Below are 27,104 nucleotides of genomic sequence, written 5' to 3'. Positions count from 1 at the left end.
AAAATAAGTACCCTAAGTAAAATATCATCTTTTGAGATGCTGTGAAAATGGTACAAATTGAGAACACAGGACTCGGAAAATAAAATATGAATATTTCCATAGGGCCTCAAAGTCGGAGGGGGCCACGGTCAGGTTCCAAAATGATACACTTGAAGCAGTGGTGAAACTATAGGGTGGCAGGGCTGGCAAAATGCCACGGGCCCCGCTGGGGCCGGGGCCCCGGCCGCCGAGGGGCCGAGAGTTCAGAAGTCAGAAGTAACCTAACATTTTTAACAAAATTTAGTAAAAATTATAAATTTTATATAAGTACATAAAATCAACTAAAGTTAAACACAAATAAAGGCCATATCGGTAAAAATTCAAGTAAATTATTAAAATTTAAACGCATTCATAAGAAAAGGATGTAGTTCAATTTTAGAACGCATCATTGGTTGTTGAATTTTTTGTCGCGGCAGGCGGAGCAGGCGAGCTAGAGATGCTCGGGGTATTCCCGACATTTCCCGTATTTTGATAGGCATCGAGTATTGGACATCATTATTAATCAACTGAAATCGCGTTTCCTTCCAATTAATGAAATTGTTTCCAATTTCAGTGTTTTGCAACCTGCAAAATTTAAATGACTCTGAGCTCTAGAATTTGTTGATATATATAAAAAAGACTTTTTTTTATTTATTATTTATTTATTTAACGCCCAGAGGGCTTTTACATGGTTGGTAGTATAATTTTAATTTGACAAATACTTTCAAACATAAAAAATAAGAATAAAATTACATTTGATAAAAGCTATGTAACAAGTCATACAAACACAAGAAACAAAAACAGAAAATTACAGCTATTTGTTGGTTTACATGATGTGTTTAGGAGTATTGTTGAAATAAATGTTTTAAATGATCCACAAAACTTGCCAAGTTGGTATTGAATATGTCAACATCACCCAAGTAATGATTTCCCATGGTGTGAAGTCGTTGTATCGGAGAGTGGGCAATGTAGTTACGCTTACGTGTGCTGCTGTAGAATATTGTATTTAGTCGTGTTGTTACTGTGGGTGTATGTATGTTTATAAGTTGCAGGAGTTCACAACAGTCGAATTTAGAGTTAAGTATTTTGAATAAGAACGTTAAATCGTTTATTTTACGTCTATCTTCTAATGTATGTATTTTTAGAGTATTTTAAGAAATTGTATTTTAAGTCTTCGACAGGGATATTTAATTTAAAATTTATAAAACGTAGAAATTTTTTTGTATTCGCTCAATGTTGTTAATGTGAATTTTATAAGATGGAGACCAAACTACTGAGTTATATTCAATTAGACTTCTTACTAGAGATACGTATAATAGTTTAATGGCTTGCAAAGAATTAAAGTTTTTAGTTGTTCTTCTTTATATCTGAATCATTGTTGATTTATTAATAATAAAGAATCATTTTATGTCGTGCAGCTTTAATGAAGTATGTACTGCATAAATGTTATTTGTTACAATTCCTGCGACTACAGCTAGTGACGAAAGGTCATTTTCGAAACTAAAATTAATAAAAACATATTTAAGAAAGTGAATGGTACAAGACAGGCTGCGTAACTTGGCTATTCTGTCAGTTGAAAATTCAGACGTTATTGATACTTTTGCGGAACAGGAAGCTCGGAGAAAAGAATTTTATTCATAAATATCGTGTAAGGACTAAATTGTTTTTTTCATTATACCTACATACACTTTTACAACCTATGCTTTTGAAAATAAAAATGGACACAATATTAGTAATAATGTTGGGTAACTTCTTAAATTATTTATAAAAAGCAATTACAACGCGACTATGATCTTTACTGGCTGGGCCCCATCCAATGAATTTTCCACGGGCCCCCGATGATATAGTTTCGCCACTGCATTGAGGACACAGAAGTCGAAAAAAAATATTTCACTAACACCACGTACCTACCCAAGGGGATACCGTGGATTTTTTTAAAACCTGTGGCGTTTTTCCGTGTCTTTGTGAGTTGTAAGAAATTTTTCACTCCCTTCGCTCTCTTCACTTACTCCAGTTGGGAGTGTCATAGTTCCATAGGGCTCCGATATTATTGTGGAATTAGGAGTCCGATATTCACAATTATTTGCTGCAAGTATTTTTATGTCTATGTATGTAATATACACATTAAAAAAATACTTATTATTTTTATTTAACTTGACAAACAATGCAAAACAATTTGATGGGCCCTTTGACGGCTTAAAATGGCCCTGTTCACAACCCCGATTTTGTATGTAAATATTTATAGTTTATTCTGCCTACTTTTTTCTTCGTTCCCTGTAAGCTCTAAACAATTTATCAAGTTTGAGCCTTTCATGCGAGTTGCAATTCCTGTCACATTGATCGATTTTTTTGTGTCTAGTTTCACTATCAGAATTTCGTAATCATATTTACATTTTCGTTACCCATCATGCTTTCTTCGCATGTTTAGTAAATTTATTATGCAGGATGCTAAGGGACGTACTTTACTTTTTTAACAAATACGGACATTTGCCTAGCTCGGTGGTCTAAACATAATAATTGTAGTAACCATGTCAAGAAATTTCTTTTTAAATAATTCCTGACATTATTTGGAGTAAAAAATTAATATGATTTTGGAATCCGGTGACTTTTTGTTGTTGTTGAATTTTTTTTTTCAAATCCTATTATTTTTTGTTTTTTTCACATGTCGTCACTGGTCACTCAGCCTAGTAAACGACCAACCCATCACCCCGATTCTAACTGTCCAAAACCTTCTGATTTTTTTACGTTTTAAGAAAACAAATTGTCAAAAATCTCACCGGATTCCAAAATTTCAATTGTATTTTTTAATCCAAATAATGTCAGGAATCACATATAATACATCTACTAATGACATATTACTACCGAAATATTTGCGGCAAGTACCAGAGTGGAAGATTCTCTCAGTATCGCCCAGGTGTAAGACCACCATTCCGAATTGAAACGTTGCGTGAAATGGCTTTAGCCCTATTTTTGGTGAGCAGATCTGAATAGACAGGTACTTCCTCACCTTTTCTTCCCATTTCCTTCCCCTCCCCACTACCTTCAGCCTCACAACTTACCCCGATTGGGGATTCCATAGTCTCATTGGCTCCAGACGGTTGGGAGCAGTTGGGACTCTTGTGCAGTTTCACATAAAATCTCGATTTCTCCAACTATCATCAATGCCCAGCCCTCCGGAGTAAGTGGACATTTCTGGTCCGTATTACCAAATCCCTTCAGTGGCGTGAACGGACTTATTAGTGGACTTCAATAACTAAAGTTGTAAGACAATCACCTAGTCACCAAATCAGTATACAACCATTATCCACATTATCCACAACAGGCTTAGGTACTTATACGCGAGATTAATATAAAAAAGGCATTGATGTAAGTCTATGAAAAAAGGCCTTCGGAGAGTGCCAGGTCGGTGGGGAAACCAAAGTTCAAACTTACGCACTAAATATTTGTGTGTTCTAGATCTTGGTTTTCAATCGTGATCCCATTTGTTAGATTGACTATCTTCTTCAACTGATGCGATGTTTTGATGTTCGCGGGGTCTCTGAACCCGGACAAGATAAGCCATCTAATAGCGTTCCGGAGTATACTGAAATACCGGCCCTTATAGGGTCTGACATTCACTCCTCTAGTCCCCAAGAATCTATCCAGGTTAATGGGGAAACATAATTCATTGGGCAATGCGACTAAGGATGGGTTGTTACATAGAATTTGAACAATTCATCAAATTTCAACGTTAATTTGCTGGTTATGTGAATGTCCTAGTCAAGTTCTGTTATTATATACCAGTTACTTAACCGAACCGAAACAATAACAGAACTTGAAAACTAACTTTGAAATTTGAAGAATTGTTCAAATACTCTGAAACAACTCGTCCTAACTGAACGCATAACAGAAAAAATTATATCAGTACATTTTATAAAACAATTGATTATAATTAAGTATTAAAAAAATGACAATTAAAAGTGAACTTCAACACTGACCGTAAAATGAACTTTAATCTATTTGATAACATAACCATTCACTTATTTAATCCAACTTAAATAAATCATACTAAATCACAGTCCACAGGGATTGACATCTTGATCGTGATATAGTTATCAATTCAATATTCAGTGCCTTATCTAATCTCTGTTGAAAAAATGTGTGATGTTTTTTATATGCCTATCTTTTAGGATGTATGCAGTTGGCAGTAGGAAAAAGCACCACGGAATCATTTTCTAGCAAACAACAACAATCAAGAGAAGGTGTCTTAAAAACGTCGTTTAAGTCTTAGATGAAGTAATAGTTCATATTGATTATTTCAGACAAATTTATATAAAAAAAGTTTCATTGTTTGGTCGTTTTTTCGTAACTTTTATGGTGACCGGATAACCGGTTTTTGCTTCATAACTTTTCATAACTATTTAGCACTTTTTACAGGTGTGTTGAATTGTCATTTTGAGGATTGTCATGGAACCAACTTTTATAGACCTAGAAACCCGTGATAACTGATGCACGCTGCATCAGCTTGATTCTTTCTATCAATTGACGTAGTTATAGTATTGACTTAGGGGGGTTAAACACTGGGGGAAAAGGGGGAGGGGTCGGAAGTGTTTTGGGACCTCTGCTCACGGCAACTTGTTATTTACATCACATTGATAAAGAGACAGGTTAATTATAATATTGTTTTATTTTTCAAGTATGTAGTCGACGAGTACTATTGCTATTTCTTCCCATGGAATATTTAGGTGGATGGGGGTTTGAACCACCTAAACCCACACCCCTCCCCCTTATGTACGCCCCTGCTTCTATTCATTATTTAAAAAAATACAGATGTCTTTGAACAGGTACCTATATTGTTATTGTTAACAAAACATGTGATTATACCTGATTCCTCCAAGGATTATATACGATAAAACTACTGAGGACGGGTTCTTTCATAGAATTTGAACAATTATTCATCAATTTTCAAAGTTGAAATTCCGATTCTGTGAAGATTCTATTGAAGTTCCGTCAGTGTTTAATCATAGGCCGGTTGTTTCACGGTACCTATCTTATTGGATAATAACATTTCTTGACTAGGACTTTCACAGAATTGAAATATTTTCTATATTTGATAAATGGTTCAAATGCTGTGAAAAAACCCTATATCAAAGTACCTACTTACCTGAACACAAAAAACACATCATTTTCTCAAAATGCCTACGTAAGTACCTGGGTACCTACTTATTTTATTGCGAACATAAGAGTTTCAGGAAAATTTCGCAAGGTGTCGCAAACTTAATATTCTGCAAATAATATCAAAATTGATATAATAATAAATTACGAAATTATTATATAGTAAAGAAATATTTGTAACTTCTTATCTGCGTAGTTCGCTTTATTTTTATTAGTTTCTTAAACAACTCATATTATGTCTGGTACTGCGGACGCTGATGTGGAAAAATATTGTAGTTGTTTGTTACAAAGACACTGTAATAATATGTAAATTCAAAGTAAGTTTTTATTTTAAAAAATATTAGAAACATCGCAAATGTACATATTTTAAGTACCTAAATACTTTCGGATTACTTTGTTGTTTTTGAATCTTCTTCCTAGATTTGAATCAATCGCAAATGGAACGCTCGCTGCTTTACCGACACACTTCCAGCTGAGAAATGAAGAGCCACCGCGGCCATGTTTTTTAGCTTTCATGTCGGATAGTAAACGTCAACAATTCCATGGTGTTGCTAATTTGGCATTTTAGAATTATTTCTATGTATATTTTTCCATTTTAATCATTCGAAATCCAACATTAATTTGATCGCCACAAAATGAATCGCTCGGACGGCTTAGTGCAACGGAGGAATGTTTTGAAGGAAAGTTCGGAAGGTGTGACAAGAGAAAATCAGGATGCAGACGATAAAAAGAATGATCGTAATTCACCTTCTGAAGATGGGGATTCGAAGGAAACCCGCCTCACACTCATGGAGGAGGTTTTGCTACTTGGACTGAAAGATAAAGAGGTATTGCATAATTAAAATATGTGTTTAAATGTCTATCTAATTTCATACGTCGGATTTTAATACAAATGTTTATCTACGTAGGGCTATACGTCATTCTGGAATGATTGCATATCCAGCGGTCTCCGTGGCTGCATCCTCATTGAGTTAGGACTGAGGGGCCGCGTAGAGCTGGAGAGGGCCGGCATGAGGAGAAAAGGATTGTTGTCCAGGAAACTGATTGTCAGATCAGGTAAACCCATTTCTGATGCTTTACAACAAACATCTCACTAACACTAACCTCAACATATAAAAATCATGCACTGGGGCTCGAGTCAGATCTTTCACGACTTTTCATAAAACAATATGTTGTTTATTTGACTTCAGGTAATTAAAGTCAGTTATAAATAAACTATTTTTGCCCATTAATTGTATAATTGACAGGAACTGTTACTATGGGAAATTGAATAAACGCATAATAAATTTGCCTCTGAGAATGTTTATTTCATGTGTGACTTTGTGCGAGCTCTATACTCTACACCAGGGGTGCTCAAACTTGAACTGCTGGCGATCTACCTCAATATTATTAGATTCTGATCGATCGACTCTAAGAGGCTGCAAGTATGTGTGATGCAGAATTGTCGTCTATGTAGGTAGGGTGTATCATGGCGCAGGTATAAGTGTATATATGTATATATAGGGACGTTGCAACGAATCCACATAGAATTTGGAGGAACGACAGAAATTAGTTCGCAATATGCATTTTTTTTAGTCAAGGTAGGTGGAGGTCTGCACTAAAAAGTCCATGAAAAAACTTATATTTATTCAAAATCGCAAGTTTATTGGTTCTTACAAAAGACAAACGAGTTCTAGTTTCTAAAATTAACTAAATAATGACTTTGGATGTTGAAGCGTGGCACTGCATGTCCTCAGCATACTTTTCATACGATGGTACGTAATTACCGAGTGCTAATCGCAAGCACGATGACATATGTTCGTCAGTTAGTCGATTGCAATATTTTAAATTCTACAAACTACAAATAAATAATAAAAAAAGAAGACATGAAAAATGGGAAATTTTTCTCGAGATCGACTCAAAAAGCACTCGCGATCGACCGGTCGATCGCGATCGACCGTTTGAGCACCCCTGCTCTACACTATCCACATTTTATATTTTAACTTGTTTTCATTTCCAATCATAGTTTTTAATAATTTACTTAGATTGTATAATGAAAGTAATAGGTATGGTGAACACCGTTAGGTGCTTATAAACAATGAATTATTTATTAAGTTTGAACAGGTTAGCAACAATATTGAAATCTCAAATCTATGAATGCAATTTCTTTAGTGATTATTGCACAATTTCAATTTAATGGTTCATTAATTTCCTTTCCTATTTCTACCACTGAACTTGTACAGAATTGTTCAACTTCACGTAGAACTGTCATCGTTAGGTTAGAATACACCAGTCCTAATTGTTTGACTGCATTATATAACAAGTTCTGAGTTTGGTAGACATGAAATTATTCGTATTATAATAATTTGTAACAATTTAGCACATATTCAAGCAACTTTTATTTAATTTAATTTAATGGCATTTATTTATTAAAATTATGGTTAAATTATTCCTACTATATATTTATATCCTTCCTGGTAAGATATACATCTATACAAATAAAAATGTAAGGACGGGTTGTTTCGGAGAATTTGAACAATTCATCAAATTTCAACGTTCATTTACGGGTTCTGTGAAAGTCCTATTCAAATTCTGTTATTATATCATTACAGGCTAATTGCTTGACAGAACTGAAATAAAAACAGAACTTAAAAATATCTTTCACAGAACTTGAAAATTAACTTTGAAATTTGAAGAATTGTTCAAGTTCTCCGAAACAACCCGTCCTAAGTGTTCGTTTGTTCAAAATCTTGAACCTTCCTAAGTTCTTCACCAATTGCTTTGTAATTTGGACACAACGTTGCATTCAAATAAACATATGGTTTTATATACCTCTAATCTAGATGTCACCTGCGGCAGGTAAAAACAATCTTTTTTTTTTTAAACATCGCCATCTGTTGGACGTTAAAGCAAAATGCGCTTTTGTTTCTCTATCTGCACAGACAGACTGAGCCAGAGCAATGCGTGGCGGGTTACAGCTAGTATTAAAATATAAATACATAAGTGAAGTGGAAATAAATTGTATTCCTATATGTAAATAAGTCACTTTCAACACCCCGGTAAAATAATTGTAGCCACATAATCGCAATAACAAGTCTTCTTTTTTGTCAGATTCTGTTTATATTGTTATGCTTAATTCCAAAATGTGTTTGTTGTATTATCAACTTTTGGAAAATATACCACCTTGTATATATTGTTATTCAATTGTTTTTGTCTGATTTAAGAAAGAAAATCTGCCATTTGTCACTATAATTTCAAAATATGTTTTTTAACTTATCTGTCCAAAATATTGGGATGTAACCTTCTGTTACCGAACCCTTATCAACACATTGATTTTTCCAGACACTCCAACGGGAGATGTTCTACTCGATGAAGCTTTAAAACACATGAAGGACACAGAACCTCCAGAGACCATTCAGAGTTGGATCGAATATCTCAGCGGTAAGTGGTTATAACCATTTTTATTCAGAACATTCTGTTAGATCACAATACTTAATGGATTCAAAAGTTTGATAACGGTATTCTTCCTTTACCATAATATGTGTTGCACAAATAGTTGGAACGTGGAATGATATCTGCATTTACTTTATATTGTTATGCTGCGTATACACTTGCCAGCCAAAGCGCGAGCCGCACCACAAATTATGGAGAAAGGAACAAAATAACCACAAACGGCGTGAATGAACTGTTGAGAAAACGCATTGTGATTGATTGCTTTATGGGTAACATACTCGGCTAGTAGCATGGATCGAGTTTATTATTAACAACGGTAACTGACTTCAGGCAAATCATTTTAAAGAGCGCATGTTTGGAACGTATTTGTGCACAACGGTAGCGGTTAAAATTGGTTTAAAATAATTTGCAAGACCTGCCCAAAGTCCTCTCCGCAGTAGTTCTACTATACAGTACACCACTACGCAAGCAAGAATCTTTTTAATACATTCACAGAAACAAAGTCTATTGATGTCATTTTAGAGGAGATGTCATATGACTAATGATGTCGTTTTAGAGATGTCATATGACACAACGTCTATTGAAGTGGTTTTGGAGGAGATGTGTACAACGTACGTATGATAGTGATATATTTTTGGGATATTATGCCGTATTGCACTACCTCCTTCTTCAGCCAACTTTTCGGACAGCAGTACAGTGTACATCATCTGGGCAGATGTATAATCTGTGAAGATACATATACATAATTTAGTCAGTGATGCTGTACGATATAACAGACAGGGAAGTCAAGTTTTGTATTGCAGTAGTATGTAGCCTGTCTGTTTGTGTCACACCCAAAGATGATAATTTTTTATTACTGATTTTCATTGACTTCACAAAACACATGTGATAGCAAGCGTCTTATCACAAACTATTTCCAGCAAGTGTCCGTTAATGTGTTAAAATGATTCTACTGTATTCCCTTTTTTATTACTGATTTTCATTGACTTCACAAAACACATGTGATAGCAAGCGTATTATCACAAACGATTTCCAGCAATTGTCCGTTAATGTGTTAAAATGATTCTACTGTATTCCCTTTTTTATTACTGATTATACTTTTATACCTACGCATTGTGGATTATGCCTTCTAAAAGTTTGTTCTACAAATCTTAGGGTTTATTCTTCTGCTTAAATCATTCCCCATTGCTGACGTACCACTTTGGTTTATACTGTTTAAATTTAAAAAATATATCCGTTTTTTCTTTTTTAATATTTTCAAAGAGTATCGTCACATAAAAATCAATCGTTGTAAACATACCTTTCAAATGTTTGAAATCCTCGGTATTACATCATCAATGTATGCAATTTATTTAAATTGTTTTTTTAATTATTTTATTTTTTATTTATTCATTGTTTAGTGCAGAGATTCCAACCTATCTGGTTCACTGCCCACTTTTCAAGCATATTTTTCTTGAAGGCCCACAGTTAGAAAAGTATTACAGGATAGACGGAAAAGCACCACAGATAAAAAAAAATCAGTCTAAAGTTACGTGTTTGCAAGGGAAAGGTTATCATATGTTTTGCGATATTAGGACCAATCAACCAATGTGGTAGTTTTTTTAAAGTTCTTCTATCTCGGGTGTCGATCCTCTACTATATTAGTCCTCATAATTGCACAAGCCACATTTTCCGCTTATAATGATATATATATTTATGATAGAAGTGTGTAAATTATTTATTGTATTTCTAAATTTAAACAATGATGTACCTATGACTTAGTTGATTTCATGTAATGTAGCAGTTTTTTTAGACGATTAGAGAATTTAAGTTAGCGCTCAAAGTGGCGCCGGTGTTGGTAGTTAAATACCCTACCGCCCACGGTGCGCGCGGCGAGCACAACGGCGACCGGCCATGACAGCCTGCCACTATCCCGCAGAGCTCGATTCGGAACTTTAGCTTATTACACTCTGCGTTCGTAAGCCCCTTGTGGCCTTACCTTTCGCCATAAAAGGCGGTATTTGACTACAGGCTATTAATTACTAATTACTTCTACCACTGCATCGCAGGGGTGAATAGGCTGAGATCTTTAAAGTCCGTTAAAACCAGATGTGAATAACACCATTCTCTTATGAAATGCCTGCGTGTGGATTTTGTGGGCAATTTGATTATGATTTTATGGATTTTTTCGTAATCCTTTTACTATCCAGGCTTATAACAATACCCTTTCATGTGTCTAACTAACTAGTACTGTGGCTCATTTGGCCTTATTACTTTTACCATCTGATGGTTGTATTCACTTGACTGATTTTACGTTACATTAATATGTTTGATGAGGAAAAATTCTTAACTGGATAACAAGTGACACCATAATCTCACTGCGTGATGGCACCGCTCAACACCGTAGAAGGCGATCTGTAAGTTTCCACCCTGCTTTCTTTCCCATGAAGTGTCTCTAGTTGACAATGTATATTTTACGACAGAGAGAAGCGACATCCTTCAGAATCAAGTTATATATAAGGGCTATTTTACATGTAATTTCTTTCAATATAATCATATTTGCTGTAGACAATGTTTTATTTGGGTAGTTTGAGAGACCTCTGATTCCTGATGAAGGTTTAGCCCCGATCCTTGGAAAATCCAGAGTAAATGCCTCGTCTGAGCTTGAACATGGGCTTCTCTATATGTATCATTCATTAAGAAAATGTTTTTGACCAAGATTTCCGCCCTTCATAATAATAATAATAATAATAACATGGCATTTATATAGCGCAGTTTAGTGTCATTTCACTTCAAGTGCACTTAAATCACCCCCTTCATCACCCCCTTGGAGCCTTTCACCATCCCCCATTTGACCTCGAGGCCACCACCGCCCTCCTTGATCTCACCAATGCCCCCAGGGGGACGATACTACCCCTTTAGGAATCACTGGTCAAGTGCAATTCATTCCAGATAAATAAGTGCTGTGGATTATAATTGATTATTTTTCTTTTCAGGAGAGACATGGAATCCATTGAAGTTGAGATACCAATTGAAAAATGTCCGCGAAAGGCTTGCCAAAAATCTCGTAGAGAAAGGAGTTCTGACTACTGAAAAACAAAATTTTCTTCTGTTTGACATGACCACACATCCACTCACAGACAATGTTATCAAATGCAGACTTGTTAAAAAGGTTAGTATACTGATTCCATAGCACCCTCATTTATACTTTCAATTTTATTTCATTAATTTCGGTCACGGTTAGTCGTAGGCCAATTTGTTTGTTAATTCCTCTTTTGTCTGTCTGCACCAGATAAGTTTGTAGATGCTTTCTATGGCCAATCTACCGACTAATTTTAAACAACTGATAGAATTGAATAACATCATTGTATATTTATTTTTTAATAATACTTGGAACAAATTATACCTGAGTGGGCAGAATGAATGTCTTTGTGTCTTCATAATGAAATTATTATTATTTCCAATGACAACAGATTTAGTTCAAATGAATTGACCTTGCTGATTACTATGAGCGCTGTTTTTGAATTTGGAAGATTGCATAAGTTTTTGAATGCTTTTGGCCGCTGCCACAATACTGATTCAAATACATTTTTAAATATATAAATTCTAATAAGCTCAGGTGAATTGATATTCTAATGCAAACTTCAATGCACTTTTCTTGTGAGCATAGCTTCCTTAACTCTTGTTGTGCTGACATAAAATTTTCGCCGTCCGCGAGCTGATTCTATTTTCGTAATAACTTATTTGTTTTTTTGCAAAATTATGTCTTTGTAAATTAGTACTGTCGGCAAATTTTGTTAAAAAAATTCTATTGTTTCCATATTTGTTATTTACAGCGGTTCAAAACATTTCACCATGAAAATTTATTAATTATCTAGCCCTTTACAATCTTTATCAATTAACTTATCACGATAAAGAATCCACGTCAATGCCAAATCATTATTGGTGACTCAGTAATGTAAATCGGGAAGTCTGATTAAATTATTTTAGGAAAATAAACCCATCTAACATTACTGTTACCTTTTCACAAGAGTCGGTAACCATCGCATTAGTCTTCCTTAGGACTATTGAACAAATGGACGGTTTTAATCTAAGAACTGATTTTTTTCTATTCATATTTAGTGTAAAGTTGTATAACACAATGTGCCTATACATAGAGGTTTATTACTATTCCTTGCATTGAATTTTTTTGTTCTTGTATTAAAACCTTCCATTTGTTCAATAGTTTGTGGAAAGTCTAATGCGGTTGTCACTAAAGAAAAAAAAATCAACCCATTATAACAGTAAAGTTTTTTTTACTGCAACTTTTTTTTTAAATTTTCAATTTTCGGGCCAATGTCAGCGAAATGCATGTTTGCCACCAAAAGTTGATAGAATGCATTGTCATCGACAATGAGTCTATTTGAGTTTCAGCTCGATCGGATGTCAGGAAGTGGGTTACTTTCCATTTCAATATTTTGCATTCATTCACAAAAAAACAATTGAAATTCAAATAGATGTATTTGAAAATTAAAAGGCCACTTTTTACTGCAAAATGCCAAAAACTGTTCCACAAAAAATAACTCTAATTTCGTCGAAATTTTCAGTGATTGGTGATTTTTTCCAGTTGAACCAACCTCCTACCAAATTGTGTTGCTGAGCAACCATTAGGTGCATTCTCTCGTTTACCAGACTTTAGAACTAATAACTCTGTCAAATAGCATTATTGGGTGTAGTGATGGATTTGGATGGACAGATAAAAGCGCTTATATCACAAATCCTGATTCCTGATGTGTTGCAATGCGTTATGTATTGTACTGTGGCATACTTCATTAATAACACAAAAGTGAAGCACATACAAAAGTATAGTGGAATACAGATAGCTTATCTGTTTCGTAGGCACATTAATGTTACATGATACCAGATTAGGTTTTATGAATAATTTGTTTTGAAACAAATATTAACTAAAAGTTAGCAGTCCACAGCAGGGTTTCGATGCCAACCCAGAGGTACGGCAATAAAGCGTAAAGAAAGGATGAATGTGATACTACCGTATATATTGTAATTGAATTGTCAATGTAATTGATAAGATTAAGACAGGGATCCTTAAATAGTTTGGACACAGATAGCAGATGAGGGAGAGTCGGTAGAATATTATAATGCCCAAGTGAATGGAAGATGTTGGGGAGGTCCCAGTAATTGTTGTATCCAAACGAACAAATGCTTACATTGAGCCAATAGTGGGTATATCAGAGTGTATGAATGAGAATGAAGCAAAAGGTGTATAGCAGAGTGTATGAATGTGAATGAAGCAAAGAGTGTATAGCAGAATGTATGAATGAGAATGAAGCAAAGGGTGTATAGCAGAGTGTATGAATGTAGCAAAGAGTGTATAGCAGAATGTATGAATGTGAATGAAGCAAAGGGTGTATAGCAGAACATAGGTATGTGGTGTACTTTCCTCCCTGCGTTACGTATGGATGTTAATACTCGATGTTTTTTTGTTTATTATATTTTATTTGTAACAAATTATTTGTTATCTTCGACAATGCATGTTTTAAACATAAATTTTCTGCTCCACTAGCAATTTAATGGAGCATAACTTTAAAACATCAATAATTGTCATAGTTCAGTATTACATTGACAATTTTACTCCAGAACGTGCAAATTTGACATGATTCTTCAATATATATTGTTAATTAGTCATATTTCTTATCATTTTTCAAGATTACCACTTAATCAGGGTTTTGGTTATGATTATAAGTTTTTGTTACAAACCTATTATTATTATGGATTGTTATCTAATGGGAGACGGGCTTAAAAATAGTGCTCCTCTATCATTACTACACATATATTTGATATAACACACAAGTGCGTAGGCATAATATTTTATTTTATTTTGATAATCTGCCACATTTTATGATTGACCCGAGATTAGTGAGACGTGTTATTTAAACTAATGAGATATAAGAATCTCAATTATTTTACATTGTAAAATCATTATCAGGATTAATTTTTGGGTAATTATGCGTTTTGCACTTCCTCCTTCTTTAGCTAACCGTTTGGGTGTCCATGATCAGGGCAGATGTGATAAAAACATAATCACCAAAAAATTAGTCAATACTTTTGGCTGTGAAAATCTTAAATAATATCATATCTCAAATCATGACATTATAAAACCAGATTTTTTGTCTCACTAAAAATGACTCATACGCAAACTTTAACCTTAGAGTAGTTGCGCCTTTCCGTGAAACGTGAGTAGTCGCGTGGGGAGCATTTTACCGCCCATATTAAAATGCATATTTTTGCACATTTGTAGTTAAAGAAACTTATAAATGTTTATAAAATGATAAAAAGGAAACATAAACGTTTAGAAAAAGTTATATTTATTTAAGTAACATAATTAGTTTCTGAAAATTTCTGGCTTTTAATCAATTTTGGGAAAATTGGTAGTTTTTTGTATAATTTTTACCTTAACCTAAGTAAAAATAAAAAATAGCTAAAAATTAACTAAAAACTCGTACATTTTCTCTCTCGCCATCATATTATCATGATAGTCTTGACACATGTACACAGTGTTTGGGTGCAAATATATGCGCGCGCAATTCACTTTTTGGTCTAAAAAAAAAAAAAAAAGAATTACAACATACAAAATAACTATTACAACATTATGTTAACGTCGAAAACATGCGCAAACACAATAAAAATCAAAATGTTTCAACATTATTATGTATGTGTGTGTACATGAGTAAATACATAAATTATACTTACGTGAGTGAGCAATTTGACGCCGCACGTGACTTGCAAGTAACAATCCTTCCTTCCCGCGGATGCCTGCGCACTGACCGTCCTCAAACTTACAATACAGGTAGGTGAGGAACGGGGGGGCAGCTACTAAGACACTTGACCTCGACGAGTGCATAGTTTACAAAATAATAACATTTATTTGCGGATGGCGGCAACATGCATAGCACGAGCGCCTCAGGGTTATGCTCTGATGTCATTAAATTTGCACAACTTTCCTGTCTGGTGTTTTTAGTGCAACTATTTTCAGTTTGTAATTTCTCCCAGGCGCAATGCTCATTTCCATCAGAGAGTGGTGGATACTCCCAGTAACGTCCTTTGCTTTAGCGGTGTTTGGTGATCAAAACTGAATAGCCAGGTATTCCTTCCATTCCCTGCTCCCTTCATGTGTAATTAAGGAGCATACATTTGGTATTCACATAAAAAAAAAACAAGGCGCTGTATTGTTTGCTCCATATTTTTCACTAGTTTTTTAAACTAATTTATTTATTTTTTTTAATAAAAGACAAACATTCCCAGGTTACGAATAACCTGACAATATTTGAAAATCTCTTACTTACTCTTAATGTAGTTTAAAAACAAGAAGGCGATGAAACTATTCTAGTTTCAGTCTATCAAGGGATTCGCGATGGCAAGAGAAGAGTGCAACTATGCAATGCTGATAAGTAATTTATTTGTTTTCTCTCTCCGTATTATTAGGGCACTTCCTGTTATTCTCTATTCAATGATTACAACCTTCTAATTTGATATTTTTGCTTCCTAATCGATTTTCTAATTGGTAGGTGCTGTTTCTGAAAGTACCTGCCTGCTTTGTGGTAGTTTGAATGCTTTATTCGTCACCTTATCAACTTGTTTGTTCAATATGAATGCTTTACAAACCGAAGGTAAACACCGCAACAGCAGATGTTTCAGAAATACTGTTAAACTAAACAAAAAGTTTTGTTGACTGAATGGAATATCGGTTTATTAGTTTGCCGTTGATTTTATTATATTTGTCGAGTATTTTTTTATTGTGTTTTTAATGGATAAAGTAATTTGTATATCTAATATAAATGCATTAGTTACAGAAGTTACTTATTTGCTTCATAAATATGATATTATAATCTATGCTGAATATGGGAATAGCGATGTTCACGTGTAATGTCTATAGTAGATAGCAAAAGTTGTTGAACCAGCCTGACACCTGTCATGACTAATAAATGACTTGAATCAAGAAAAATGATAGACTTTCAGAGTTTCACACGCTCCTTGCTTAATTCTGACTCTTGGCATGACCCGACTCAAATATTTAATTGTCTTGATTCTGCTATGTCTTCCTTAGGCGTTCCAGGCTTCGTCTACCATCACTTTCGCATCATATATTCTCCTTATACTCCTTTCTTCGTTCATCCACTATACATACCCAAACCATAGAAGCATGTTTGTAAGTTGAATGAATATGGATGATCTTTGGAAATGTGTTTATCTCTTGTTTTCCTCCATTGAATATTTTGTAATAGATGTTTTTAGAAGAGACAAAGCTTTATTGCGTACAAATCGCCCTGATATATATGTACCTACTGCCTTCTGCCTGTTCTTGTTTTCCTGAGTGTGTTGCATTACAAGCTAAACCTAACATGTTTTCATTAGCAGGTGGTATTTGTGATAAATAAATACCTGCCATGCAGATACTAGTGCAGTGTAATTCATTACACTGTTGAAGGTTATGCATACTATGTTAACAGAGGTGTACTTTGTAATCTTGTGCATAAAATTTTAGGTAAATCACGCATAAATAATTTATCTTTTCAAGAAAGGTCTGTAAATTTTCAAAACTGTAGATTTACTTAGCGTCTTATGTCTCAAACAACTTATTATTCTTCGGAGAAACTCATTGTTACATCAGCTGCATACTCTATATGACATGTAAACTGGACATTTTTGCTCTCCTTGGGGACAATGGGACAGGTTGCCGTAAACATGACCTATGGTGAAGTTTTGGATACTTCTCTACTCTGGGCAATGTAAATATGATTTTCTGTTTTATTTCAGATCCAAGAGGCGGTGCTGACCCGGTGGGTGAATGACCCCCAGCGCATGGAGCGCCGTACCGCTGCCCTGCTGCTCCTGGCACACGCTTCCGACGTATTGGAGAATGCCTTCGCTCCGCTATCGGACGAGGACTACGAGCTGGCCATGCGGCGCGTGCGGGAGCTGCTCGATCTGGACTTTGAGCAGGAGAGCCTGAAGCCCAACTCGCTAGAGGTGATGTGGGCTGTGTTTGCCGCTTTCGCCAAATAGCGGCCGGCCGGCGCCAGTCACTGGTGGTAGCCAATCCGCGCAGTGTCACTTCCTCGAGACATTAGTGTTTGTTGCCAACTAACTCACCAGCCAACTGACCAGCCAACCACCAACCCTCCAGTGCTATGACCTATTGACATTTGCCACGGTCGGTCTCTTATTTCTTAACCGATCGTATTCGGTCCTCTGCAAAAATAATATACCACTTCTCGTCATAATTAATTATTAACCTTCCTCTTTTTATTTTTAGATTGGGTGTTTCAAATTTTATCACATTTGATGATCAAATCATTTGATCAAATTGTGATCATAACAATATGAAAGCTGATAACAATTTGATCAAAAGTTGAAACGGGCTGAGAATCAGCATTTAATGGGGGACAGTTCAAATGCCAAAAATAAAAAAAATGGCACTGAGGGTCGATTTATCATTAAATTTGATGGAGTTTGAAATACTCCAACCTTAAAGTACAGCAGGATCTCACAGGTTCGGCACTATACAGAACCTGATGGTGCTGGATTACTGGAATAAACGGGAAGCTAGAAAGCATAACATGAAAATGTGTAATACATAAACTGTCTTATAAACACAGTAGAAATATTACGCCGCATGTCTGAATACTGAAATATTTGACATAAACCATGGTGTAGGTATAGGTAAATTAGCCTTTCATCTAGATTAACTATACCAATGCTGAACCGGTACGCAAGAATCTGATTAGTAAGACAGAATTATTTATGATCTGTTAAGTTTCATGTGTTGTAGGAGAATATAATGTTTGTCTATTGTTTACCGAAGTAATCTTATTATCGGCGATTGTTTTCTGACACTGAAGCCGAAATGCCGAGTGCCGGACCCTGAAGTGCTAGATAGTGAGATTCTGCCGTGTTATATATCCACATTCCTTTCATATTTATAGGGGGTTGATTTGAAGAGAATCTTAAATTTATTTTTGACATCTTTTTTCTGATAGGAGCATATTCTTTAGGTAAAATTGTTTTCTATGATTAGATTTCAAATCATCAGTTAGTGAAATAAATGTGTACATAATGTATTTAAACAATCATCTTTAAACTTTTACCTAATATATTCTATTCATTGAATTAAAACTATTTGGTGTTTGGAGTATTAATGAACAAGTTTCTTGTTGAAAATATTATGTCGTAAATGGCAGTTTCCGCATAGGAGGAAGTACGAGGCAGTTCTGAGAATAGAATTGATATTGAATGTAACTATTATAGTAAAAGTGTTAGTTTTCATATTAGACAAATAAAATAAATATTTGTGTGCGCAATTTCATATCCTAATTTGTAACCTACTGTCTATGGGTTTCGTGAAATTGTGAAGCAAATGAGGTATTTTAAAAATTGTTTTAAAAAATGGCTTTGCATATTGATGCGTTAATTATGTATACTAAATATGCTTTATTTATGCTTAGCAAAGGTGATGAAATTTAATTTCATGAAGGGATCCCAATTATTAATGAAGAGATTACTTATTCAAATTTCTTAGAAGTTTCCATCTTTGTTCGAAAGTTCATTAGCTTTGAATGGTTTGTCTAATACCATACGTATACAGGGTGAATGGTACTTAATGCAAAATATTGAAGTAGACATTCACGGGGACATAATATACAAGCACAAAAGATCATTTCAACATAATATGTATCAATAATGAATATTAAGGTACACAAATGGTATGTAAAGTACATACATAATGTTCTCACATAAGTTTTGTTATTTTGGTCCTTGTCTTTTTAGATTTTTATTTTATTTATGTTAATACCGCACAAGGCTCCGAATTGCTGTTCTCAACTAAATCATAACATGTCAATAATTTTAGGAATAATTAAAAAACTTGTTCGAATTTATGAAAAGTTTTAGTATGCTGTGGGTCATGATAATTTTTTTGATATCTTACAAAATTTGCTCGATCTCAATGCATAAAACGTTTTGAAAGGCATAACTAATGTTTGGCTATTGGAAGTAGGATTTTATTACTAAATTTTGAAGTGTCCATAGTTCATAACATCCAATATGTTTATAGGTTAATGTTCGTCAAGAATTTTTTGAAGTTTCTAATTTTTGTTACATTAATGAAATCCATATTTGTCAATGGTTGACTTTTCACCAGTTACTATATATGTGCTTCACATGACCTTTTCGGCTTGGTTATTCGCCCCTATTACGTCAATGTTTCCATCATTTACCAGTCACCCATACACCCAATAATATGCAGAGTTAGACATACTTTGATTTCAAAAGAACATATTGAATGTACACTCTGCAGTGCGGTGTCTAGCGCTCACTTTTCAGTGTTGAATGTATACTTTGCAGTGTTGAATGTATACTTTGCAGTGTTGAATGTGCACTTTTCAGTGTTGAATGTATACTTTGCAGTGTTGAATGTATACTTTTCAGTGTATAGCATAATGCTCGCAACATCCAATAAATCTGCGGATTCAACACTTAACGGTTGCATTATAAAGTTCACATTATTTGCTAATGAGATGGGCAGCTGTTGAGAACGGTCCAAGAAGTCAATCAAATTAAACAGAGTATTAGTTAACTTTGATTATATTTGGTGATACTTTTTTGTTTGGGATTAGCACTCCATCAAAATAATTGTGCCTTGGTAAGCTTCTGGACCCTTCCCAACAGCCTTTATGTTATTTTATATTCCTAGTGATTAGCGTGGCTGTATTATTTTGTAGTGCATATTATTATATGGATTACATTTTTCCTTAGGGCACATGCAGAATGAATTTTCTTTATTTATGAAAAATAAAAATATGTATGATATAAATTTGAATAAAATATTAATTATTATTATTGTATATATCCGATGAATGAATGTCAAAAATATATTATAATTGCATCAATTTTAATGGCCATAAATACACATTAAATAAAATGTCTTAAAGCTTTTTTCTTAAACCATTACACTTACACCCATTTAGAATGATGAAATAAATACACTATTTAAATAAAACTATGTTTTACAGAAACTCTTTAAATTACAATATACACGACTGTAGCTGCACACTCTTGGATTTTATACCTTTTCTAGTTCATAAAACTGATTTTATATACGCACACATTTCAAACTACATGAAGCATTCAAAACAAAGATATTAGAAGAACGAGATATGCTATGTTGGCCGCCGGACCGTAGGCGGAGTAATACCTAATTAGGGTACTTTGAATACTATCGGGACGTGTACGCACAGAAATCTGTTCTATGTATTAGTGCGGATACCTTAGCGTGAGCGAAGGTGTGCAGTAGTATTGGTGAACAAAACCGGCGACACTGGGCAAAACAATTCCACACAGTATGAACTGCTCATAGCACATCTCGTTCTTCTAATATCTTTGATTCAAAACATATAGCTATATAACCAACCTTTGGTCTCATCAAATCATGTTTTGTTAATTGAGAAAAATATGCACACAATTTTGAGCTGAATTGTTTTTACTATCCTGTGAGTAATTTCAAGATTAACACTCTTCATTTCCATTATTTTTAGCTCTCAAAATGCAATGTAAATAATTTCAGAAAGAATAATATGTTTTTCAAAAAATTATAATTATTTATTTTCTGTCTCGAAAGGTCAGACGTAGCATTTTAGTGTGATTCAGCAGAAAGCAAACAAATAAAAAAAATTGTTTTGGTTCACACTCTAAGATTATTCAAAAATTTGTTTGGTTTTGTAATTTTTTTAAGTAATATGTCTATGCTGCGCATAAACGGGAGAAAATTTTCGCTTACCGAACTGCGAATTTTGTGTAAGGAACTGTGGATTGAGGAAACGAAGGAGTGGAATTCGCGCAGTTTGCGGTCGCTTTGTTCCTGTCCAGTAATTCGTGGCTCGGCTCGTGGAAGTTTTTTTGTGTTTATATGCAGCATAAGAAAATGTTGATTGTCCACGGTACACATGTACAAGACAAAATATATCAGACAACAGACATGTTTTGAATTCACTGTGAGAACATCCTATCTTTTAAGATTCGTAAGAACCAAGAAAAGCCATATTACTAATTTTTGTTAAAAAAGTGAAAAAAAAAACTGGACAGCCTCACCTGATCTTTGACATCTGAGTAACAGATTTAATATACATAATATGTTATGTATTGCAGTTGAAGTGTTAAAACCTCTGCAGAAATAATTTTGAAGTGTTTTGAAAGCATTGTAATATGTATTTGAAAAAGCTAATGACTTCCAATTCAATATGTGGATTATGTAATTGAAAAAATTTAACCTCTGACTCATGATCTAACAATACAATACGAGTCCTTTCACTCTCTTGTAGAACTATTTGGTTTTAACAACTCAGTAATGGTATCTTCAATGTCATAAGAAATTGACTTGATATGGCATATATCTTTATTATTAAAAAGATGTGACATGATGCTACGTATCTAAAAACTGTAAGTGAAGTCCCAATATTGGTTAAAGCCTTGGTCCAACACAGCTTGACACACATAACTATGCAGTTGATGGTGTCGCTAGTGTAGAAAAACTTGCTATTTCAAAAAGCTGTTGGTGACAAATAATATAAAAATGCCTACTATCCAGGGTGGTTTATATAATATAAAATCTTGAAACGGAACTTTAAAAAAATTTGTTGCGCATTTCACAGAATTCAGGCAGTTTTGAATTATGAATTTTTAAAATAAATAATTGTCAGATAAAAGTTTTTGAAAACTTTATTCTTTCAGAGGCGCTTCAATGTTTTTATTCATCTTCCTGGAGAGTGCCTCTGGGCAATAGTGCTATCCGGGTGATTGGCATTCCACCATTACGGCCTCCAAGTAACCTGCTTTCTACAGTAATGGTGTCTGTATAACCAGCATTCTACTGATGTTCAACTATTACAGGTCCTGCAATTCTATAGTTGTACCATGTTTATGCTATAAATGAAACCACTGAATTATAATAACTTATTTGTGAAAGTTCATATCTATTTCATTGATTTCGGTATTACTTTTTATGATAGATATTCCACCAAGTCCAGCCAAGATTTAAGTCTATTGAAAACTTGCGTATTTACAAAAGATTTGAGAGAAATCTATTGTGGAAATTCCTCTATTATAAAATAGTCTTAATTTTTTTGCTACCTACAAAATAGCTTACAACGGAGGTTTTAGAAACAAATTTAGCTGGGGTCCAAAAAATTATAGTAATTTTATTATGAGAAAAAAAAAATCTCGAAACTATTTCAAACGTGAATGTGGAGTCGATGGACACTGCTTTATTATTGTTTGATTTAAACTCCTAATTAAAATTAATGATTACTATTATAAATGAATAAAATCATGTTTGACAAGACAAGATTCGTATGCATATTGTTAGATGCCGCATTGTACCTATATTTAATAACTAAAAGTTAATGAAAATATCTGGATTCATTTCATAAGGATTGTTTTATAATATTTTTTTGTGTAATGTTCTGATAATAATTTTAATTTCTATGAATTAAGAAGTAGGTATTAAAATTCCTGTAAAATATAAAATTGTGACAAGAGAAAATTGGCAGTAATGACGTGTTTTGGATAATATTTTATTTCCTTTTGAAAATGTTTATTATTATTTTTATTCAGCCTTCTGGCTCTTTGATAACATTCTGCAAAGCTTATTTTCTGAAAACGAAATTCACTGGACTTTACGTTTAGTTTCGTTCCATGCTATAGAATTGTTAGTAACCTCCAATGTATATAAATGTGACCGCACTCTGAATGTTGATAATATTTTATTCAATTTAATTTAGTTGAAATTTCATTGAATGTTTTGTTTGAAATATTTTTAAATATAGATAATTAAAAATTTAAATATATGAATATAAAAATAATTACTCTTGTCTTATTTCAATTTGCTTGTCCATCCCATCAAACTGTGTCTCTCTGAATGTCAGCAGTGTGTGTTAACATTTACACAAAATATAACAACCTTCCTCCGTTTATTCTTGGTACAGTGTAGGTACCACGCAAAATAAACATTATCACCACCACTTTTATTTCTACGGCAACACAAAGCTATTCACTTTGTCTTTGAAATTGCTTCTTCACACTCGAGCAGGGGGTATAACTCCGATAGAAAATTTGAACCGAAATATTGTGATGTCATATTGTTGCCTAACTATATCCACAAATGAAAGTCTATGGAATAAACTGTTGAAAGGTGAGTGCTGGCTGAGTGGAACATTTATGGTTGATATTTTGATCTCGAACTACGCTGTTCTCGTGCAGTTTTGATGGATTTGAATATATTGTTTATCCAATATTAGCGAGATGTCCGTCAGTTTGTGATTAATTTCTCAATCCTTTCTTCCTGTTGTGAGGTAATATTTTAACATTACAAACATTTTAGTTTTTTAAATTGTTTAGTATAATAAGTAGGCTCCGAGTGAGAGTTGTACTGTCTATATATTGGCATATCCATGCTTAAATAGAGGACCAATTTGTTTCATACAAAAAGCCCGAAGATATTGAGTCGTTTATTTATGCACTTGAGTTTGTAATCGGCAGTTTGTTAATTTTTTTATATATTTTCTTTCACGATACTAGAACCAGAGATCACACCTCTTATCCCTTTTGCTACAACAACTTTTGGTCAAAGAAATTTTAAATACGAATAAAGCTATACAAACCTCATCCACTGGTCATTAGACAGAACTCAATTACTTTAAATATAAATCAGATACCAAGTCTTGGATATTCCTTGATGATTCCAAGTATGCATTTCAATCATACAATCATACATGATTGTTTGATGACAAACATAATATTGTGTTATATTTTGTATTTATTTTATAAACTTCTATGTTCAAACTGAGCCTGCTCTCAACACAGGAGTTCCTAGTGAGACAGGCACAACATATCACCCATGTAATGAAATTAATAAAGATGAAAAAACAAACATGATATGGTAAAATTCTCGTATTCCGCTTCTATCTTATTAAGTAGAAATTATTGAATAACAATTTGTTTCACCAGTTACAATTAAAAAAAGGCTATTTACATCAGGGGAGATTTTGTCATTGTGTGACATATTCCGGAAGTACCAACTGTATTAAGTGATGAACAAAAAAAACCAAACTAATACTGCATGTACACACGCGAGCTGAACCACGATTCATGTGAAAGGAACGGACCAACAGCAAATGCAAAATAGATTTGTAGGTTGGGTTTTTATTATTTATGGAATAATTATATGTACTATGTTATAAAAGGTAATCTTTTAGGATTGCTGGCTTTGCGACGCTTAAAATGAAGATTTTTTTGAAATTACTCTTTGATTCAATTTAATGACTGTGGGCGCTATACAGGTAGGTATAGGTCTCGCAAGTTAAGTTGGCTTCATCACAGTACTCACACAGATGCAAAACTTACATACAGCGTGTTTCGATTTAAGATTGAAAAAAAAACAATTGATGATTATTTCACAATTGAGAACTCTAAGCCAAAGCGTGTTGAAGTCGGTCACATAAAACTTATTTTGTTTTACGACATCGTTATTGAAATATTGAAGTTTATCATTTTTTTTCTAAACTAATGTGATAATTTTCAGGATTGAATTCAAATGGGTAGGTATTCTTAAAAAAGACAATGGTATTGCTAACAATTCTTAGTTATTTATGTAAGAATGCTGTACATAACAAACTTCCATCGATAATGACCCTAATTCACGGAAATTACGGCAATTGGAATTTATACCTAATTGTTTTTCGGGGAATAATTATTATTCTGACCAGAAATATTTATTTTACAAAGCATGTTTAATGTTAATTTGATATATTTCCTAGAAGTATAATTAACCCACATTTCCAAAATTTTATCGTTTCCTAGAATATTTATTTATCTATTTTAACGAAGGGATGGTTTCTTTATGTCTTTGAAAGAATCGCAAAGATGTGATTTTTTTTACAGGGTCATTTCGGAAAACATCAATAATTGCATTCAGAGTGAATGAGTGGTTTCTTCAGTGAGATCATAAGTAGGAGATTCTTTCCATACCATTTTTTAGAGAACAAATATTCACTTGCACACTTTAAAAACACTCTGTAAATCTACTAATTCGAATTAAAAATGATGAAAACTATTTATTATTTCAAATTCAAAAATTGGTAATTATTTCACTTGCGATATGTAGGTGCACGTATGTTTAAATCAAATTACGAACTGAATGAATAGGACACCCCGTAAGTATACCCCGTAACGGTATTGTTAAAACTTGCCTCTCTTCTAACTAGTTACAATAAGTGAGCGTAAGCAAGACAGAGAGCCTTATCGCATTAGTGGGCGGCGCTTGACGTTCACACAGATAAACCAATACATCAATTCTAAGCATTTTTATTGCTTCCTTCTTTCGTTGCGTTACCTATAGCTACTGACCATGACTGAATTCACCCCGACGAGAGGATCTTGACTGACGTGATCGATGTGGCAGACTGATATGGTAGAGACGAGCAATTAGGTGATTAGCGTGCCCGACGTGAACCGACTGTAAGTAAAAGTGAGCATTTCCACACCTTTGTGCATTGCAGAGTGCGGAACGTCATTGCACAAAGGATACACAAACGTTAGTGAACCATGAGAAGTATAAAAAATAGTTTCAAGATGAATCCCTAAGACTTTGAGTCTTATATAATACAAATACATTGCACACATTCCCACTTTTGGTCAGAGGACTTTTTGAGCAGTCTTATTTATTTCATCACGCCTATGGCGTCGTCGTAGACATGACAAAATATATTCTCGGGGCTCTTGAACCCCGCTATGCCCTGGAGATAAGAGAGATAATTTTGAATCCCCCCTGAAAATGCATTTCAAGTGTTAAAAGTGGAATTGATTAAACGGATGAATTCTACTAGGGAGCAGAAGACGAACCACGAACGAAAGGAAATTGTAGACCCATCCCAAAAATTAAAAACCTAGCTGGGAATGTGGTGTCCGACGAGGTTCTGAGGACCTTATGGATGGGGCGTTTACACAAACAAATGCGGATAGTCATTGCCACCCAAAAAGATACGCCTCTTGATAAGGTGGAAGCCCTTATCGCTACTAGAATGCAGCAGATGTTTTTAACAATGCGCCCAGAGATGAACACTAGCGATAAAACAGGAGATTCGTGCAATAGAAACCCAACGAAATGCAGAAATCCATGCAATTTCCAGACGGAAAACACCGCGGGCCGTCGCAGATATCAACCAGCAACACCGGCCCTCCCTCACGTCGCATATTTATAACTCACCAATATTCTATAATGCAATTTTTAATTGACACAGGCGCAGACCTTTGTGTGTACCCATGTAGTAAAGTAAAATCACACTTGGAAGCAGTGGCGGTTCTTCCCTTAGGTCAATTGGTGTTTGACCCCCCAAAATTATAAGACAACAATAATAAATATAATAATCAATTATGTGCATCAAAACATTTAAAATGTAACGCGAAACAGCGGC

The 27,104-nt window shown here is 34.1% G+C and overlaps 2 protein-coding genes across 2 annotated transcripts in view; one reads left to right on the top strand and one right to left on the bottom strand.

The window, feature by feature from the left end:
• LOC149425160 (very long-chain-fatty-acid--CoA ligase bubblegum-like) overlaps nt 1-16,088 on the bottom strand; it is an 89,925-nt gene extending 73,837 nt beyond the window's left edge. The window contains exon 1 of the mRNA XM_089649552.1: nt 15,334-16,088. Within this exon, the coding sequence (XP_089505678.1) occupies nt 15,334-15,484 (151 nt within the window). The 5' untranslated portion in view covers nt 15,485-16,088. The remainder of the gene's footprint in view (nt 1-15,333) is intronic.
• sau (Golgi phosphoprotein 3 homolog sauron) lies at nt 5,649-18,844 on the top strand. Its single transcript, XM_089649589.1, has 5 exons — nt 5,649-5,999; nt 6,081-6,228; nt 8,494-8,592; nt 11,580-11,755; nt 17,398-18,844. The coding sequence occupies exons 1-5, from the start codon at nt 5,808-5,810 to the stop codon at nt 17,644-17,646; spliced, it is 864 nt and encodes a 287-aa protein (XP_089505715.1). The 5' UTR covers nt 5,649-5,807; the 3' UTR covers nt 17,647-18,844.
• Nucleotides 18,845-27,104: the final 8,260 nt, after the last annotated feature.

The sequence above is a fragment of the Hesperophylax consimilis genome, chromosome 3 (genome assembly GCF_061612785.1).
Source record: "Hesperophylax consimilis isolate HC1 chromosome 3, BYU_Hcon_1.0, whole genome shotgun sequence".
NCBI classification, from domain to species: domain Eukaryota; kingdom Metazoa; phylum Arthropoda; class Insecta; order Trichoptera; family Limnephilidae; genus Hesperophylax; species Hesperophylax consimilis.
The sequence above is the reverse complement of the archived record's forward strand: the minus strand, read 5'-3'. Positions and strand labels throughout refer to the sequence as shown.

Excerpts from the sequence above, each read along its gene's own strand:
- sau (XM_089649589.1), top strand. The coding sequence starts at position 5,808 with ATGAATCGCTCGGACGGCTTAGTGCAACGGAGGAATGTTTTGAAGGAA. Across the intron at positions 6,229-8,493 it reads GAAACTGATTGTCAGATCAG|ACACTCCAACGGGAGATGTT; the intron begins GTAAACCCATTT and ends TGATTTTTCCAG. Across the intron at positions 8,593-11,579 it reads TTGGATCGAATATCTCAGCG|GAGAGACATGGAATCCATTG; the intron begins GTAAGTGGTTAT and ends TTTTCTTTTCAG.